This window comes from Bos indicus, chromosome 27 (assembly GCF_029378745.1).
Source record: "Bos indicus isolate NIAB-ARS_2022 breed Sahiwal x Tharparkar chromosome 27, NIAB-ARS_B.indTharparkar_mat_pri_1.0, whole genome shotgun sequence".
In the NCBI taxonomy this organism is placed as follows: domain Eukaryota; kingdom Metazoa; phylum Chordata; class Mammalia; order Artiodactyla; family Bovidae; genus Bos; species Bos indicus.
Window position 1 is genome coordinate 38,218,950 of NC_091786.1, and position 18,329 is coordinate 38,237,278.

Sequence of the window (18,329 nt, forward strand, 5' to 3'; positions counted from 1 at the left end):
CCCGCCAGTGGGCACCAGGCTGGAAGGGAAGGCCAGCCATTGCTCCTGAGGCCGGTGTGCCCACTCCCAGGACGAGTTTACAGTGAGATCCGTGGGTCAGGAAGCTGTCTGGAGCTTGCAGGGCCCTGAGGCTGGCTTCAGCACCCAGGCCTCTCCCTGGTGAACTGGACTCGAGAGGCGGTGCTCACCCTGGAGGGCTGTCTGCTCGGGAGCTGGCCGAGCCCTCCCCGCAGGGCCCTGAGCCTGGGAGAGCAGAATTCTCCTGGGCTTGCCCAGTTCAGTCACTGCCTTGGTGTCATGAGGATGGCCGATAAATAGCAGTAGGAGTAACACTGGAAGGGAAATATTATTGAAAAAGGTAAAACTAGTACCTTAATGAGTCTCCAAAGTGGAGGTGACGAAATGAAAAGTAATTCTAGTTAAAGTTTTAAAAACAAAAATTCAAAGCCCCTTTCTTTTGCCTGGCACTGTTCCCTTGCCTGTTGTCGCACGTGGGCAGTGGGGTCCTTGGGGACTGGGGGGGGCCCGTGTGTGCGCCAGACCCTCGACCAGACTGCGGGGGATGAGAAGAGCCTGGCTTCATGCAGAGAGGAGTGTAGTCACATAGTTAGAAGTAGAGGCCGGGAAAGCAGGAGGAGAAAGCCTTCCTCAACGGAGGGCGCTGGAGCAGAGCTGACAGCAGAGTCTGCTCCGTGGTCCAGCAGCTTCTGAGAGCTCTGAGGTCTCTGAACAGTTGGGCGAGACGGGATACTTAAACCTGTGCTCAGACACTCAGTCGTGTCGAACTCTTTGTGACCCTATGGACTATAGCCCGCCAGGCTCCTCTGTCCATAGGACTCTCCAGGCAAGAATACTGGAGTGGGTTGCCATTTCCTCCTCCAGGGGATCTTCCAGACCCAGGGATCAAACCCACGTCTCTTATGTTTCCTCCATTGGCAGCCAGATTCTTTACCACCAGCACCACTTGGGAAGCCCAAAATCATCTTGTTCTTGTTGTTCAGTCGCTTAGTCGTGTCCTGTGACCCCATGGACTGCAGCATGCCAGGCTTCCCTGTCCTTCACTATCTCAAGGAGTTTGCTCGGACTCACGTCCATTGAGTTGATGATGCCATCCAACTGTCTCATCCTCTGTCATCTCCTTCTCCTCCTGCCTTTGAGCATCAGGGTCTTTTCTAATGAGTTGGGTCTTCACATCAGGTGGCCAAAGTATTGGAGCTTCTGCTTCAGCATCAGCCCTTCTGATGAATTCAGAGTTGATTTCCTTTAGCCCCAATACCTGGGGCTATGTAATTTCGAGTCAGAACTTGGTGAAGGTGACATTTCAAGCTGGCCAGCAGGAAATGGATCGATCCTTCAGTACATGGCTTTAGGACAGCTAATCAAGCAGTAGAAAAAATTTCATTCTGACTTCGCACCAAAACCCAAAGTAAACTCTGGTCAATTAAATATTTAAATGCCATTAAAATGACCATAAGAGTATTGGGAGAAAATACAAGCTGGTGTTTATTCAGTGTTCGGTGTTGTCTCTGTGAAGCCACTTCCATCCAGCAGTGGAAACTGTTACTACTGAGTCTGAACTATTCTGATTGTCACAGAAAGTGGAACCGTGAGTGATCTTTTTTCTTCTTTTGGATTCTCTCTGTCTTAGACATTTTTATATTGTTCTGGAAATGTTTATACCGTTGCCCTACTTTTTATGCTTTGTTTAAAAATTCAATGGAAGTTTTATTTTTTTTGCTTTTATAGTTCAAAGCTGACTTTTACACTTGTGAAAGTGATACATGGCTATAATGAGATGTTTACATGGCAGAACACAACCAGGAATAAGTTATTTAAAAACTCAGGTTTGGCCCTGCTTCCCTAAATTAACCATTTTAAACATTAATTGAACGTTCTTGGCACCTTTCTTTGCACGTCTACAGATACAAAAATACCACATTTGAAATGCCATTCAGTATGAGACGTGCTTTATGTTCTATTTTTAATGAGAGAATTAAATTTTTCCTCACTTAAACCTATAGCCATGAAATTAAAAGACCCTTACTCCTTGGAAGCAAAGTTATGACCAACCTTGATAGCATATTCAAAAACAGAGACATTACTTTGCCAACAAAGGTCCATCTAGTCAAGGCTATGTATTTTCCAGTGGTCATGTATGGATGTGAGAGTTGGACTGTGAAGAAGGCTGAGTGCCGAAGAATTGATGCTTTTGAACTGTGGTGTTGGAGAAGACTCTTGAGAGTCCCTTGGACTGCAAGGAGATCCAACCAGTCCATTCTGAAGGAGATCAGCCCTGGGATTTCTTTGGAGGGAATGATGCTAAAGCTGAAACTCCAGTACTTGGGCCACCTCGTGCAAAGAGTTGACTCACTGGAAAAGACTCTGATGCTGGGAGGGATTGGGGGCAGGAGGAGAAGGAGACGACAGAGGATGAGATGGCTGGATGGCATCACCGACTCGATGCACATGAGTTTGGGTGAACTCCGGGAGTTGGTGATGGACAGGGAGGCCTGGCGTGCTGCAATTCATGGGGTCGTAAAGAGTCAGACACGACTGAGCGACTGAACTGAAACTTATAGAAAAGGATCTGCATTATGACAGAAGAAATAAGTGCTCTTTGAGAAAATGTTTCTGTGCTATAAGAGATATTAGTTCCTGGGACTTCCCTGGTCGTCCAGTGGATTAAGAATCTGCCTGCCAATGCAAGGGACATGGGTTCAATCCTTGGTCTGGGAAAATCCGCTATGGAGCAGCTAAGCCCGTGTACCACACCTACTGGGCCTGTGCACCCCAGAGCCCATGTTCCCCAACAAGAGAGGCCTCCACGATGAGAAGCCCATGCCCCAGAACTGGAGAGTAGCCCCGCTCACCGCAACTGGAGAGAGCCTACAGGCAGCAGTGAAGACCCAGCACGTCCAAAAATCTAAGAGAGAGAGAGAGAGATACTAGTTCTGTCTAATTATAGGTCTGATTAGAGATGGCTCTGAAGGTAAAACATATTTTACGAAACTGAGCAGACTGAAATCGTCATGTATCTCCACCACATATATTAATGTTAGACTAGATCAACTGAAAAATCCCGGTAAGAAGAAGAGAGGAGCACGGTTATGTTTCCTTCCTCTCTGGGGCCCATCTCCCGTGTCTCAGCTGCCAGTTCTTTTCACCTCAGTGGGGTCTGCAGCCCTGTGTCGTAACCACAGCTTCTGTGTGTCAGTGGATTTAGGGCCTTCATCAGCAGTGCTCCCAACAGTGACGCCTTCATTCCCGAGGTTTAGGGTGCCTGGATTTCATGGTCAGTGTCTCTTCAAGAAGGGTCCTGAGTGCCTGAGAACAGAACTTGTGTTCTGTGCTTTTCATCTGCAGTTTAGGGTGCCTTGGCTGGGATTAAAGCTCTTGGGCACGTTTCCTTTCCACGGGAGGTTGTGGAGGTTCTGCGTATGACAACGCCGTGGAGGAGTGTGAGGCCTGCTCTGTTCTGTCTTTGCTGAAATTGGCGGAAGAATGCCTGCCTTCGTCGTGACTCATGGCCGCTTAACCCAGATGCGCCTCAGCTCAGTGTCTTGTTTTTCTGTCTCCTGTAATTCAGTTGCCTTATCTGTGGAGGATTGTTGCTAAACTCCAAAAGATGCCAGGATTCTTGGCCTCTGGAGGAGAAGAATTCAATCCGGGGCCAGAGACAGGGCTTGATCACTCAGAGCTTTGGGTAATAAAGTTCTATTAAAGCATAAAAGAGATAGCGAAAGCTTCTGACACAGACATCAGAAGGGGGCAGAATTACAATGAATCAGAAGAATGTCTGGAGGTTTGCAAAGATCTACTAGACCCACTCCCACAATCCACATTTCAAGATTAGCCAGAAGGCCCTCAGGAAGGAGAAACTGTCCTCAAGCAGGATACATCGCTGCTATATAATTCTTAGCACAGAGTCCAAACCCAGTTGCTAGTTGTGTAATCATCAGTTCCAGGCTTAAAAATGTTTTATGTGACTAAGACTAAGGAATGTAGGGAGAAAAAAAAGACATTTGTCCTTTCTTCCTCCTTGAGACTTCCAGACCCCTATCTCCACTTGGAGAGCCCCAGACCCCTTTCTCCTCCCTGGGGACCCTGGACTTCTTATCAACCTGCCTAGGAATTGACTCTCTGATTTGTTTTAGTGGATTCTTTCATTTCGGGGAACTTTTTTGGTGTTCTAATTGCTGCTCTGTTGCTGATTTCTCTGCTTCTCGGACCTACTTATGGATTTCGTAGTTTTTCTCAGTGTATTTGCTGCCCTCTAATTTTTAACGCTTTCATCTTTAATCTGCTTTTACACAAGCCTTTCCTTTATGTGAGGAATTTGATTTTCAGATGGAAAGCCTCGTTTCCCTCAGTCTCAATGGCTAATGAAAAGGTAGCTGCCGTTTGTTAGGTGAGACAAAATTTTCCTAGCATGAGACCCTCAGGGCCTTTATTGATGAGGCCATGAACAGGAGATGGGGGATGTTCCTGGACTGACAAGAAGTGATGCGGCTGAAGCTCCGGGCTGTCCCCGCCCTCAGTGGGAATGACACTGGTGTGTACGCGGAGGAGACTTATGGACTGCTGTGGTCAGGTGTGCTGGGGCTGCTCGAGGGCCTGTGTGCTCCAGAACTCCACTGTTGCTATGGAGATGAGGTGGCTCTTCACTCCAGCAGGTGCCGCCTCCTCGCTTGCTGTCCGGTAGCCCTGGTGCCTGTCCGGTGGACCTCACAGGGTCCACGAGCTGTTTCCTCTCCCATGAAAGCCCCGGGTGCCTCCACTCCCAGGACGTCTTCAGCCTGGCCCAGAGCAGAGGAGGTGCACCCAGGAGAGTTCACTTCAGATTCAGTTCCCTTTGCCTAGTGGTGTGTTGGCTTAAACCGACCTCCCCCTCCTTTTTTTAAATCACCTCATTCTGCCTTTTTGGAGACTCTTCTTGCATTTGCTCTTCGGCTTCTCCGTTTCCCTTGGCGTCCGGCGTATCCGTCTTTAAGCACATCCGTCGTTTCGTTGTGTAGTTTGTCTGCAGTTGCAAATTTGCTCGACTTTTATTTTGACACCTTCCAGCTGGACTGAGAACCCTTCCCCATGTTGCTCTGAGCCTTCTCAGACTTTGCTGGTTATTTTTGTTTAATGTTCCCCTGTTGCCCTTCCTCCAACTCTTCTCTCGTCCCTCCCAAGGCACTTATGACTTTTAAACATAGTATCAGAGACACCTTTTACTTGAATTTTCTGCAGAACTTTTAAAAAATCCTCTTCCTGCTTAGCGCTGTTGTTTCTGGACATTTCTGGGTCTTTAGAAACCAGTGACTATGGACTCTGAGATGGAGGTGGGGCTGCAGCGTGGGCTCTACTGGGTGGGCAGGGGACCAGCCTATCCCTGCTGTGCACGCGATGTGCCAGGCCGCCCACGGGGGCCTCGATCCGGGAGGCCCTTTGTCGTCTTTGTGTTCCCTTGCGTAGCTCACCCAGCCCTGTCCCCCACCCAGCCTCACCCCCTACCTCTCCCTGGGCGGGAGATTGTCTGATCAGATTCCGATGCCGCTCCCCGAAAGTTTCTGGTACACATGTTTGAGAAATGGTAATCTACATCATTCACCTTATTTCCATTAAGGTCTCTCCAGGGCCTAATAGAGGCTGTTTTTAACTTCATTTGAGCCAGATTATGTAGAATCATCTGTTCAAGAGAAGAAAACCATCAGTGGTCTCACTTGCTGTCCTGAAATGGGGAGTGTAGGTCCCCGTGGCATGGTCGAGGGTCACTATTGACTCTCACGCCTCAGCACCTCAAATTGTGGCATCCAGGAGTCGTGAGTCCTTCGGTGTGGGGTGCGGGAGGGGAGAGGACCCACCAAGCTGAAGAAGGTTGCTTTCTGAAGCCCGATTCTGACGGGCCCCCATCCCTCTCTGTTCCCTGTATCTCCCTGCTGTCCTCTCGGGCTTTTTCATTTGCACGGGACATGATTAAAGCCTCGGTAGGTTTTCTTCTCATCCCCCATGTTCCTGAAGAGCAGACTGACTGAGACAAGAACTGTGATGTGATTTCCTTGCATTCGCACCTTCTCAGCTGGGAGAGCCCTTGCCCCAGTCCTCTCCACCTGCGGGGACGTCCACTCGCCTGTCTAGGCTCAGCCTGGATGCCGCCTTGACCTTGGTACCTGTCCCCATCTCCCATCAGAAGTCAGCCACATCCCCGCCACCGTCCTTTGCCTCATTAGACCTGTTACTGCCGTTTTCCGACCTGCCGTGCTTCCCGCTCTCAGCTGCCCCTTCCTTGCCGTCAAGTCCCTGGCGTGGGCAGTGTGACCAGTGTCCCACTTTGCTCTGAGCATTTACTGGGTGGTGGGCTTTCAGAGCTAAACTCCGGAGAATCCCAGGAAACCTGGATGGTCCCTCTACAGAGCCACACGTGGTTATTCTTTTACAGTCTTACTCCACTGAGAATTATGCATCGCACAGCAATGAGACTCAGTGTTTGTCCTCTCGTCTTTCAGGGGATGCAGTCCAGGGAGACCTGCTTTGAAAAGCACGAAAGTTTGTAAAATTATCAGACAGATGGTGATGATGTTCCTCCCTGGGAGGCAGCGTGTGTTGGCCGCTGTGTAGATAGTTTTAATCATGCAATCTCCAATCAGAGGGAGACCTTCTCAAGGGCAGAAATGTCTTACTCGATTTTTAAGACTTCTTATTTGTTGAATGAAGGCAGGAAGGAGTAGATGCATGAATGGAGTGGGGCCTGGAGGTGGCCCTCAGAATAAACTCAGCTTTGCCTTTTCAGGACGCCGGAGCTGGTGAATGAGAAGTAAAGATCCAGTGTGTCTCTGTTTTATTCCTTGAAAACAGGAAGTCCTTTGATGGATTTTAAAATGCCAACAAAGATGTTGCTAGAAAAAACAAGGATGCTTTTTATTCAGGCTCAGTGGGTGACCCTCTCCTGATCCATCCTGGGATGGATTTTTTTTCCCGAGTGCACATACTTTAAAGCAGTTTTTCAGGCGCCTGATGCTGTGTGTGCTTTTATTCGGCCCTAGCCAAGGGAGCCCCAGGATTCTCCGGCAGGTTTGCAGAAGGAGTCTTTTGTGTACAGAGAAGTTTGTCCCCCGTGGGTGGTAGCTCCGTCTGCAGGGGCGGGGCCTGGAAGCTCTCAGTTTTGAAACAGGAACAGCACCCCAGCCCTATTCCTGGTCCCTTGTCCGCTTCTCAGAGCCCCAAATTCAGTCTGGTCTCAGAGTCAGATCTCTTCCTTCCTCTGGAGATGAGAGAGAATTCGCAGAACCAAGGCTCTGAGCAGGTGAAGCCTGTGCCTCTTGCCCGAGTCAGTAGATTCTTCCCCGGTACTTCTTCCCTCTGGAATTCTCTCCTCCTCCTCCTCTCTGCACCGCAGTCCTGCACATCCCTCAAGGTGCCAGTCATTCCAGCCCGCAGGACGGTCATCCTTTCGGAATTCCGTGTACTTTTTCATCAGTGCCACGAGCTTCCTGATGATTTCATTTGAGCTCATTTATTTCTTAAGAAAGTTTTTGAGGGCAGGAACCATGTCTTCTCTGATCTTCCCAGCAACCCCAGGTAGACAGCCCCTCCTCCTTGATGTCATGATAAAAATCACTGGATAAACTGGCCTCTGCAGTTAGAGCTCAGAGACTCTGAAACTCTGATGGGGTGGTTGTCTAGCGGTTCAGGGAAGTTGCAACACAAAAATAAAGGAATGAAATGGAAGGACAAGCAAGGTATCAGCATTTCCCAAAATATCATCCTGCCAGTAGAATTGTATAAAGAAGACTGAGGGCTGAAGAATTGATGCTTTTGAACTGTGGTGTTGGAGAAGACTCTTGAGAGTCCCTTGGATAGCAAGGAGATCCAACCAGTCAGTCCTAAAGGAAATCAGTCCTGAATATTCATTGGAAGGACTGATGCTGAAGCTGACACTCCAATACTTCGGCCACCTGGTGGGAAGCACTGACTCATTGGAAAAGACCTTGATGCTGGGAAGGATTGAAGGCGGGAGGAGAAGGGGACTACAGAGGATGAGATGGTTGGATGGCATCACTGACTTGATGGACGTGAGTTTTAGCAAACGCCTCAAGATAGTGATGGACAGGGAAGTTGCTGGCGTTGCTGAAGTTCATGGGGTAGCAAAAGAGTCAGACACGACTTAGCAGCTTAAACAGCAGCAAAGTAGAAACGTACCTTTAAGTTGCTTTCAGAAATCTGCTGAAATGATGCACAGACACATATGCATACCGTCAGCCACAGAGCGGGCAGTGGGGAGCAGGACGGGAGTCCACCCACCGGGGAGGGTGCCATCCAGCAGCGGTGCTTCTGGCCTGTCGCCCTCTCACCGCCATGACGCTGGCTGTCCCCAGGGTTTCTGGAGGCCCCAGAAGAATAAATGTCTTTTAACCTTTGCTTGTTCAGTCTGTAAGACTATTCTGTGTTGCACACACAAGAAAAGGCAAGGACGAGGAGTCCGGTCTCACCCTTGCTGGACTTCGGTGTTCTCATCTGTACAATGGGCTCTGTCTTCCATCCTTCATAGACTTCTTGTGGCAGAGAAAGGGACGGCCCCAGCGCTGTTCTGGACATTGGATCCCAGCCCCAATAGGCTGGACCCGAGGCAGGTTGAGCCTGCACCCTCTTGCATCTTGCATTTTCATTGACCAGATCTACATGTTTAAATTCCATGGTTTTCTTGGTAAGAGAAATAGGAATACGGACGCTGAGATGAGCCAGCCAGAGTGTCCTGTCCCGTGCTCTGCTTTCCTGGCGGCTCGTTCCCGGGGGACCCTTTTGCACTTTACAGAACAGGTATCTGTTTGGGCTTCGCCTGTCATTGTGGACCCAGGACCAGACTTCCGTGTTTTGTTTTCCAGGGAGATGTGCATCCAACAAGATGGGAGGGTTCATCTCACTGTCGTTTACTTTGGAAAAGAAGAAATGGATGAGGTCAAAGGAATACTTGAGAACACTTCCCGGTGAGTCCGAGGTGAAGCCGTGGTCGGGAGTCCGGCACCTGAGCCTGGGAGGAGGTACCTGAGCTGGTCCAGGCTGTTTTATGTGCTTACCGCTCCTGGCCTGACCCGGGAGAGTGACGGGCTGGCCTGTGTGTTGGGAGGATTGAGGGGTTGCTTCCGCGCCCTCCATCCTGGGGACCGCCTGCCTCACACACATCCTTGTAGTGTGGGGCAGCGACTCGGATGGGTGGCGGACAACAGCCCAGAGTGGCCCAGGTAGGGGACAGGGCTTCTCTGGCCCACCGTGTGGGGCCCCGGCACGTGTGGGGACTACACTCAGCAGGGATGGAGTTGGGGAGCATGGCCATGTGGGGAGCTGCTTCTCAGCCCTGCTCTTCAGGGCTCCTTCTCATCCACTTCGCAGATGGGCTCACCCTCTGACTCTCTCATTTGCACTTTGAGATCAGAGAGGGGTGGGCGGTGATGACGGGGGGGTGGGGGGCTAGATTCACAGAAGCTATTGAACCAGCACCTTTGGACGGAGGCTTGTGGGTTTCTACCTCATTCATCAGTTACGTGGGGAATAAATGTATTAAAAAAACAACAGAGAGGGTTTTTCCCCCTACCCAAATAAACGAACAAACATGTATTTAATGGGTACACATCTGTGGCATTTTCTGCTTGTGAGGAGGCTGGTGGTACTGTCTGCTCACTCCTCCTGGTTTGCAGCTGCAGGTGAATGACCAGGTGGGTGGTTTCTCTGTACGTACGTCTTGGAGGGTGGTCAGAGGTACTGGGGGCGGAAGTCATCTGAGTAGGTTCATCTGGTTTGAGTATAAACAAGTCCCTCTGTTTTCAGTCTCTGGTCAAAGCATAAGATGCTGAGACTAAGCGCACTTTTTGTGTTCAGGCTTTGTTACTAATTTTGTATTACCGAGCACAAGATCAGAATGGTAGTAATTATTCAGACATCTGAAGCAGTGCACTGGTCAGATTCTATCCACCCTGACTTTTGTAAATGAAGCTTTATTGGCTTGAAGGCCTGCTCATCTCTTTCTGTATCATTTATGGCTGCTTTCATACTCAACTGCAGAGCTGAGTAGTTATGACAGAGACAGCGTAACTCACAGAGCTAAACTTTTTACTATCTGGTCCTTTATAGAAAAAGTTTGCCAACCTCTGTTCTAAAGCAATAAGGAGTTAAAAGAGTTTAAAACTAGTACCAGTTTAAAGCCGTGGCGCCTGCCGAAGGGAGATCAAAGAGAATAAAATAATTGAATATCCTAAATGTAAATGAAATAGAAATCTCTCGACTCCAACGCGTTGCAGTATCCTTTTCATCTCTACTTGGGAGTGAGGAGCGGGAGTTATTAGAATTGATGTCCTCTGCCGGTGGATAGGTTTTAACATCTCTGCAGGTAGCCACGGGAGGTGTGGATCTTTCTCACGCCTTCCAGATGATTCTGACAGGCAGCCCAGATTGAGAATGATTGTCTAGGAAAGTGGAGGTCCCTCCAGGGGGCTGCCTGAGCTACCTCCTTTAAGAATATTTTAAGTAGAGGTCCAGGGGACTCTAAAGCACAGTCAGGCTGGGTCTGGCATCTTCCAAGGACATCAGAAGGCGGTTAGACATTTGCTGATAGATACATCAGGCCGACTTTAGACGAGTCTGATGGACAAATGGGAGGCCACTGAGGCTGTGTTACAGGAAATGCTCTGTCCAGTGGCTGGAGTGCCCGGGACTCTATCAAGGCAGTTTCTTCCATATCATATTACCTGGCGGGCTGAATTCACACTCAGAGGGTTGTGTGGTCAGCCAAGAATGAATAGAATCTGAACAAGGACAGTACAATCATTCCCAGGGTAGGGATGGTTTGGAAAACTCCCAGAGACGAAGCTAGCCCTGAAGGGGACTTCGTGCTAGAGCCTGAGCCAGTCTTTGAAGCAGCGCTGCAGAAACTTGCTGCTTCCCCGCTCTGATCACTGGTGACACCATGGTGTTGATGTCGCGGAGGCCGTGGGGCGTGTTCTGCCCCCTCCTGGGTGTTGCTTTAGGAATGCCCTGCCCTCTGCCGCCAGCCTGAGCTGGTTCCCCACGGCTGCTGCCTGCAACCCCGTGGAGCAGATGGAGTTCCTCATCACCCGCTGTACCCACTCGGCAGTCCCCAGGCTCTTACCTCTCCCATCGTTTTGATGGCTCAGTGCCCCGCAGCCGCACGGGGGCGCAGCTCACCCTTCATCCTCACTCGCCGTGTTCCCTTGGATCTGGGTTCCCTCCACCCTCCTTCCTGCTTCCTCTGATGGTCTGTCCGTCCACACCCAGATCCCCACTCTGGAGCTCCCCCTGCCCTGTCCTGCCCTCTTGGCTCTGACCACCCTCTCCCTCAGCATCTCTCATACACGCTTCCTGGCGCATTTCTATTGTCCTGACTAGGCTATCTGCTGCTAGAGTCTCGTGCTTCTGTGATGCCAGCCCTCAGCATAGGGCCTTACCCAGTTTTAAAATGTTCAGTGTCCTTTAGGAGAAGGACAATGCCCAGTGTGTAGTAAATTTGTACGTAGTAATCTATGTAAAACACACAGAAGAAGCTTTATTAACTACCATTTTTATCCTTCTCTTAAGATGCTAAAACTTTAATTGAAATGCATCTCATCTTTGAATAATATTAAAATATTATTAAATTAGTAAATAATGTTAGATCATTATTATTAATAATTATTAAACCATTGTTATTAACATGAATGATACCACTTAATGTTTGCACCAACCTTATAAGATAGAAGCTGTTAATAACCCCATTTTTTCTTTTTATTTTTCTGCACGGCATGTGGGATCGTAGTTCCCCTACCAGGGATCAAACCTGTGCCTGCTGCAGTGGAAGCGTGGACTCAATCACTGGAACTCCCTGACCCCATTTCTTAGATGAAGAGGTGGAGGTTCAGAGAGGTTGGTACTCAGCCTGCCGCTCCTGATCCGGGGTCCGGGCAGACCTGAACCTCATGTGTAACTTCCAGATTCCCAGTCTTAACATCCCAGCAGATTCTCACCCTAAAAAACCATAGCTGTTCGTTGATAATAGTAAGATTTGAAACCAGTTTCAGTGTTTCACTTGGCTATCAGCATTGTGATAAAACTATTCTAAACCTAGCTAATATACACATATTTTAAGAATGTTTTGGAAAAGTCTAGCTTAGTGACCAGCGTGCACTGTTTGTCATCTGTTGGCTTATGCTTACTCCGTCGAGCTTTCTGTTTCCGCGGACAGCTACCTAGCAGTGTTTCCCAAACTACAGTTTGTGATTCATTAGTGCTGTGAAATCGATTTGATTTGAGTGGATTGTGTGCAGTGTTTTCAAAAAACCAAGGTAGAACAGGACAGAAGATTATCAAAATGTATCACGAGTAGTAAAGATGAAATATTGTTTCATGAAACTTTAATTTCAGAGAGTGTGTGTGTAGAGGGGTTGCTTGTCACGATGTATAATATATCCTTTTGTAAGGATAAGCGTGGTGGTCAAAATATTTAGAAGCTACTGACATAGATAGAGATCCCATTAGTTTGAGAGGGGATCCAGGCATAAGATCTCAATAACATTTTCTAGTCTGCCCTTGGGCTTCCCTGGTGGCTCAGTGGTAAAAAATCCACCTGCCAATACAGGAGATGTAGGTTCAATTCCTGGGTTGAGAAAATCCTCTGGAGAAGGAAATTTCAATCCACTCCAGTATTCTTGCCTGGGAAATTCCATGGACAGAGGAGCCTGCGGGCTACAGTCTATGGGGTCACAAAAGAGTCGGGCACAACTTAGTGGCTAAAAGACAACAATAAAACAACAACAAATTAGTTCTCAGTAGATGATTTTTATTCCACAGAGATTTTCGTACTTCTTGTTCCATTGCCACGTCGTGTCTGACTCTTTGTGACCCCGTGGACTGCAGCATCCCAGGCTTTCCTGTCCTTCAGTATCTCCCAGACTTTTCTCAGGTTCATGTCCATTGAATTGGTGATGCCATCCAACCATCTCATCCTCTGTTGCCCTCTTCTCCTGCCTTCTGTCTTTCCTAGCATCAGGGTCTTTTCAAATGAGTCAGCCGTTCATATCAGGTGGCCAAAGTATTGGAGCTACAGCTTCAGCTTCAGTTCTTCCAAAGAGTATCCAGGGTTGATTTCCTTTAACATTGACTGGTTGGATCTCCTTGAAGCCAGGGGACTCTTAAGAGTCTTCTCCAACACGACAGTTCAAAAGCATCAATTCTTTGGTGCTCTGCTCTCTTTACTCTCCTGCTCTCACATCTGTACGTAACTACTGGAAAGACCATAGCCTTGACTAGACGGACCTTTGTTGGCAAAGTGATGTCTTTGCTTTTTAGCACTACGCTTCATCTAGTCTTAAATTTTACAGCCTAGCTTAGTGGTTCTCAAATATAAATGTACTTTGAATAACCTGGCGTGCTTTTAAAAATGCAGATTCCTGAGCTCCAGCCCCAGAAATTGAGTTGTTAGGTCTGAGATGAAGCCTCCGAATCAAGACTGAGTTCAGCCTGCGGTGCTGATGTGAGTGGTCCATGGCCTGTATGGGGAGTTCGAGCCTAGGGAACCCACTCCCACTCCACTGTTCTTGCCTGGAGAATCCCATGGACGGAGGAGCCTGGAGGGCTACATTCCGTGCGGTCGCAAAGAGTTGGACATGACTGAGCGACTAACTAACACACACACAGCCTGGGGACATTTGCTTGGAGCTGTGTTAGAAAATTAAAAAAAAAAAAAAAAAACCGTACTGGTAGATGGATTTGCATGAGTTTTAATTTACCGTGTGGCATCTTTGTCCAGTCGTGAGGACAAGAAGGCATCTTTCAGAAGGATAGTCTCCAAGATGGAAGCACTGGAACCGAGACCCTGACCTGTCCTGCAGCCGTGTGCCCGAGGGTTTCGTGTGTGCTGTCAGGAACCAGGCTTTGTTGCCATGGTGTTGTCTGCATTTCATGCCTCTTTGAAGGGACTTGTTTGATGTGTATCTTCGGGAGCAATTTATTAGAATATCCATAAAGAAACCTGGAGAGAAAGTTGTCTGAAATTTGAGCGTAATTGTTACTTTAATATTCTTCATAAACAAGGAGGCTTCATTTTATCTATTTACTTTTTAGTATTTATTCGGCTGCGTCAGATCTTGCCGCACATAGGCTCTTCATGGCGGTGTGCAGGCTTCTGTCTAGTTTTGAGGTGGGGGCTTCGCTGCCCCACGGCATGTGGGGTCTTAGTTCTCTGGCCAGGGATCAAGTCCCGTGTCCCCTGTGTTGGAAGGCAGATTCTTGATCACTGGACCACCAGGGAAGTCCCAACAAGGACTTTTTTAGAAAAGAGTCTCATCTGCTAAAATGAAAAATGCTACAAAGTCAATTCCTTTCTAGAAGATAAAGAGTCCTGGACACTGGGAAGTGCCTCACAAATGAAGGCAGCTTCTCAGGGCTGTGGCCATCTCGCCCAGCATCTGCCAGAGAAGGGACCAAGCGCCACTCAGCTTGGTGACCACTTCTTTGTGCAGATGTGCCTGTATTTTTAGGTGTTCCAAATGGTTCTTTGGGGGATTTGAGCATGGCATATAGATTGTAGTATCGTGATAGTGTTAACTTTCTTGAGTGTAAGTACATCACTGTTATTTATAAAGGAATGTATCTTGGTCCTTATTTTTGAAAGTGAAGTTGCCCTGATGCCTGTAACCTCAAATGGTTCAGAGGAAGGAAGGAAATACAGCCAAATTTTAACACTTGATGAACCTGTGTGAATGGTATATAGGTACTTTAGTATGCTTACAACCTTTCTAATGGTTTAAATTTTTCCAAGTAAAAATTTAGAGAAAATATGCTATGAAAAAAATTAAGTGAAATTTAGTTCATACAATGTAATATAATGCAGCAGTTTTTTTTAAAGGCTATATCAGTGAAATGGTGGAATAAAGACCTTGCAAAAATTCTCCTCCATAAAAGCAATGGGAAAATTAGTAAAAATCGTCAGAATCAACTTTTATAAGACTATGGAAATTAAAGCTTGCAATAGAATAGAAAGTGCTCTAAATAACCGAATCTCGGTGTGAACAGGGAGCTTTGTGAACTTTAACTTGCCTCTTTTCCATGCCTCTCCCTGCCTTCATCTCGTCAATAACCTTGAAGGCCAGCAGCCCATAGGAGTCACAGCTTGGCAGCCACTGGGCGCCAGTATATGGCTGGAGCTCTGGCTCATGTGCAGGGAACGAAATCCGTTGTTAGAAATTGTTCCTGAGGAGGCCCAGGTGTAATCCTTAATAGCCAAAGACACGAAGTCAACTGTATTAAATAAGTTCAAGGAATTAAAAGAAACGGTGTTTAAAGAAGTAAAGAAAAATATGAGAGCCTTGTCTCACCAAATAAAGAGAGATCAGTTAAAACAAGAACCAAATAGAAAGTCTGGAGTTGAAAAGTACAATATTTAAAATAAAAATTTCACTGTGGGGCCTCAAGATCCAGTTTGATCGGGCAGAAGAAAGAATCAGTGAACTTTAGGTCAGTTGATATGATACAGTTTGAGAAACAAAAATACAAAAGAATAAAGTAACTGAGTAAACCTCAGAGGCCTGTAGGATACCATCAAGGATGCCAACGTAGACATACTGGGAGATATCCTATCCAGAAAGATAGGAGAGACATAGAGGCAGGAAGAGATACCTGAAGAAATAATGGTCCCAGACTCCCTGTATTTGATGAAAACATTAAACTACACACCCAAGAGGCTCAAAAACTCCAAACAGGAAAACTCAAAGACATGCAACAAATAGTTGAAAGACAAAGAGTAAAAGAATCTGTGTTACTGTGTCCAAACTTTTATAGCCCACCACGTTGTAGGCCAATAAACTGAGAAATGCAGTGTTGGGGCAAGGAGTAGTGGCTTTATTTTCAAAGTGGGACTAATGTCCCAAAGAACCGTCTTCCTCCAGTTAGAATTCAAGTTCCTCTTTTACTGAAAGGGGAGGGAATGTGGTTGGTTGTTGCAAAACCTCTTGGTGTTGGAATCCTTTGGTCTTGCAGCTGTTCACAGGTCACAATGTTCCTTTAACGTCCAACAAGACAAATCTTATTCCCTGTCCTGCAACTTTTTGTCGCTATATGAATGGGAAAATGTTATACCTGTAAAGGTCAAGACCTTGAGAACAGTCTTCTTGTATATTTCAGGCTATAGGCAACATTTTTAACTTGTAGCAAAAGCAGTAGAATACCAAGTTTAAAGTAAAAGAAGCAGATCCAATATGGAGTCAGATTTGTTCTTCTCTACATAAGCAGCAGGAGTGAAGCAACTCAACAGGGCCAAGGAATCCTTTATAAGATAGAAAGTGGGATGGCATGTTCAAAGTGCTGAAGGTGAAGTTCTGTCAACCAAGAATTCTATATTCAGCAAAACCATCCATCAAAAATAAAGGAGAAATTAAGACATCCTCAGTTGAACAGGAACTGAGAGAGTTTGTCACTGGTAAATAAGAAATAAGGAAAGGAGTATTTGTGGCTGATGGGAGAGGATACTAAACTCAAATCCACACAAAGAAACACAGAGCGCCAGAAAAGTAACTACATTAACAGAAGACACAGTAAAAACGTATTTTTTTGTGTATAGCTTTTTTCCTCTCTCATTTAATAGATAACTGCATAAAGCAGTAATTATACATCTGTACTGATAAAGGCACAACTGATTTTTATGTTAATTTGTTTCCCGCAACGGTACTAAATTCATTTGTTACTTCTTAATGGGTTTTTGGTGAAGTCATTAGGGTCTTCCATATATAGTATCATGTCATCTGCAAATAGTGACAGTTTCATTTCTTTCTTTCCAAGATGGATGCGTTTTATTTCATTTTCTTGCTTAATTACTTTGGTGCCGCTGCTGCTGCTAAGTCGCTTCAGTCGTGTCTGACTCTGTGCGACCCCATAGACGGCAGCCCACCAGGCTCCCCCATCCCTGGACTTCTCCAGGCAAGAACACTGGAGTGGGTTGCCATTTCCTTCTCCAGTGCATGGACTTCCAATACTGTGCTGTTTAAAAGTGGCAAGAATGGACACTTGTCTTGTTCCTGACCTTTGAGGAAAGGCTTTTACATTTTTACTGTTGATTATGATGTTAGTGGGCTGTCCTGGTGGCTCAGACGGTAAAGAATCTGCTTGCAATGTGGGAGACCTGAGTTCTATCTCTGGTTTGGGAAGATCCCCTGGAGAAAGGAATGGCTACCCATTCCAGTATTCTTGGCAGGAGAACTCTGTGGACAGAGGAGCTACAGTCCGTGGGGTCCAAAGAGTCGGATGCAGCTGAGTGACTTTGAGAGAGAACGATGGTGTTAGCTGCGGATTCTAGAATATGGCCTTTGCTATGTTTAGGTACATTCCTTCTATTCCTAATTTGTTGAGTGTTTCTATCATAAAAGGATGTTTGAATTTTTTCTGCATCTATTTAAATGATAATAAAATTTTTATTTTTCATTCTGTTAATGTGGTGTATCACATTTTATTAATTTGCAGATGTTGAACCATCCTTGCATCTTAGGGATGGATCTCTCTTGATCATGGTGTGTGATCCTTTTAATGAACTCATGAATTCAATTTGCTAGTATTCTGTTGAAAATTTTGCATTATGTTCAGGGATGTTGGCTTGTAGCTTTCCTTTTGTGTTTTTGTTTGACTTTGGTACCAGGGTAATGTTGGCCTCATAAAATGACTTTGGAAATGCTCTTCTCCCTTCAATATTTTGGAAGCGTTTGAGAAGGATTGGCATTAATTCTTTAAATGTTTGGTAGAATTCATCTGTAAAGTCAGCCAGCCCTGGGTTTTTATTTGGGGAGATTTTTGACTACTGATTCAATCTCCTTGTTCATTATTTGTCTGTTCAGATTTTCTATTACTTCATGATTCAGTCTTGATAAGATGTATGTTTCTAGGAACTAATCAATTTCTGTTATCTAATTTGTTGGTATGTAATTGTTCACAGTTGTCTCATGATATTTAGTATTTCTGTGGTATCAGCTGTAATGTCTCCTTTTTTGTTTATAATTTTGCTGATTTGAGTCATCTGTTATTTTTCAAGATAATAAGCTGAAGGTTAGTCAATTTTGTTTATCTTTTCAAAAGAAACTTGCTGAAACAACTGTATAAGCAGGCTTGTATATAAGCTCAGAAACTAGAGAACTCTAAATTTTTTAAAATGCCTGCTATGAAAAACTAGCTGGGAATATGTTTAGCTTTAAATTATTTACTGTATTCATATCCCTTTAGTAAGTAGAAGTCATAAGCAATGTCAGTGTTCAGGGATGTTAGATTTAAATTTTTAAGTTATACATTAAATGTGTATTTCTATGTAAATTTTTAAATGT

The 18,329-nt window shown here is 46.2% G+C and overlaps 1 protein-coding gene across 4 annotated transcripts in view; it reads left to right on the forward strand.

Annotated features, from left to right (window-relative positions):
• Positions 1-18,329, forward strand: part of CSGALNACT1 (chondroitin sulfate N-acetylgalactosaminyltransferase 1) — a 339,116-nt gene that overhangs the window by 303,670 nt on the left and 17,117 nt on the right. For all 4 annotated transcript variants that reach the window (XM_070781517.1, XM_070781520.1, XM_070781519.1 and 1 more), the window contains exon 5: positions 8,868-8,969. In XM_070781517.1, coding sequence (XP_070637618.1) covers positions 8,868-8,969 — 102 coding nt within the window. The remainder of the gene's footprint in view (positions 1-8,867; positions 8,970-18,329) is intronic.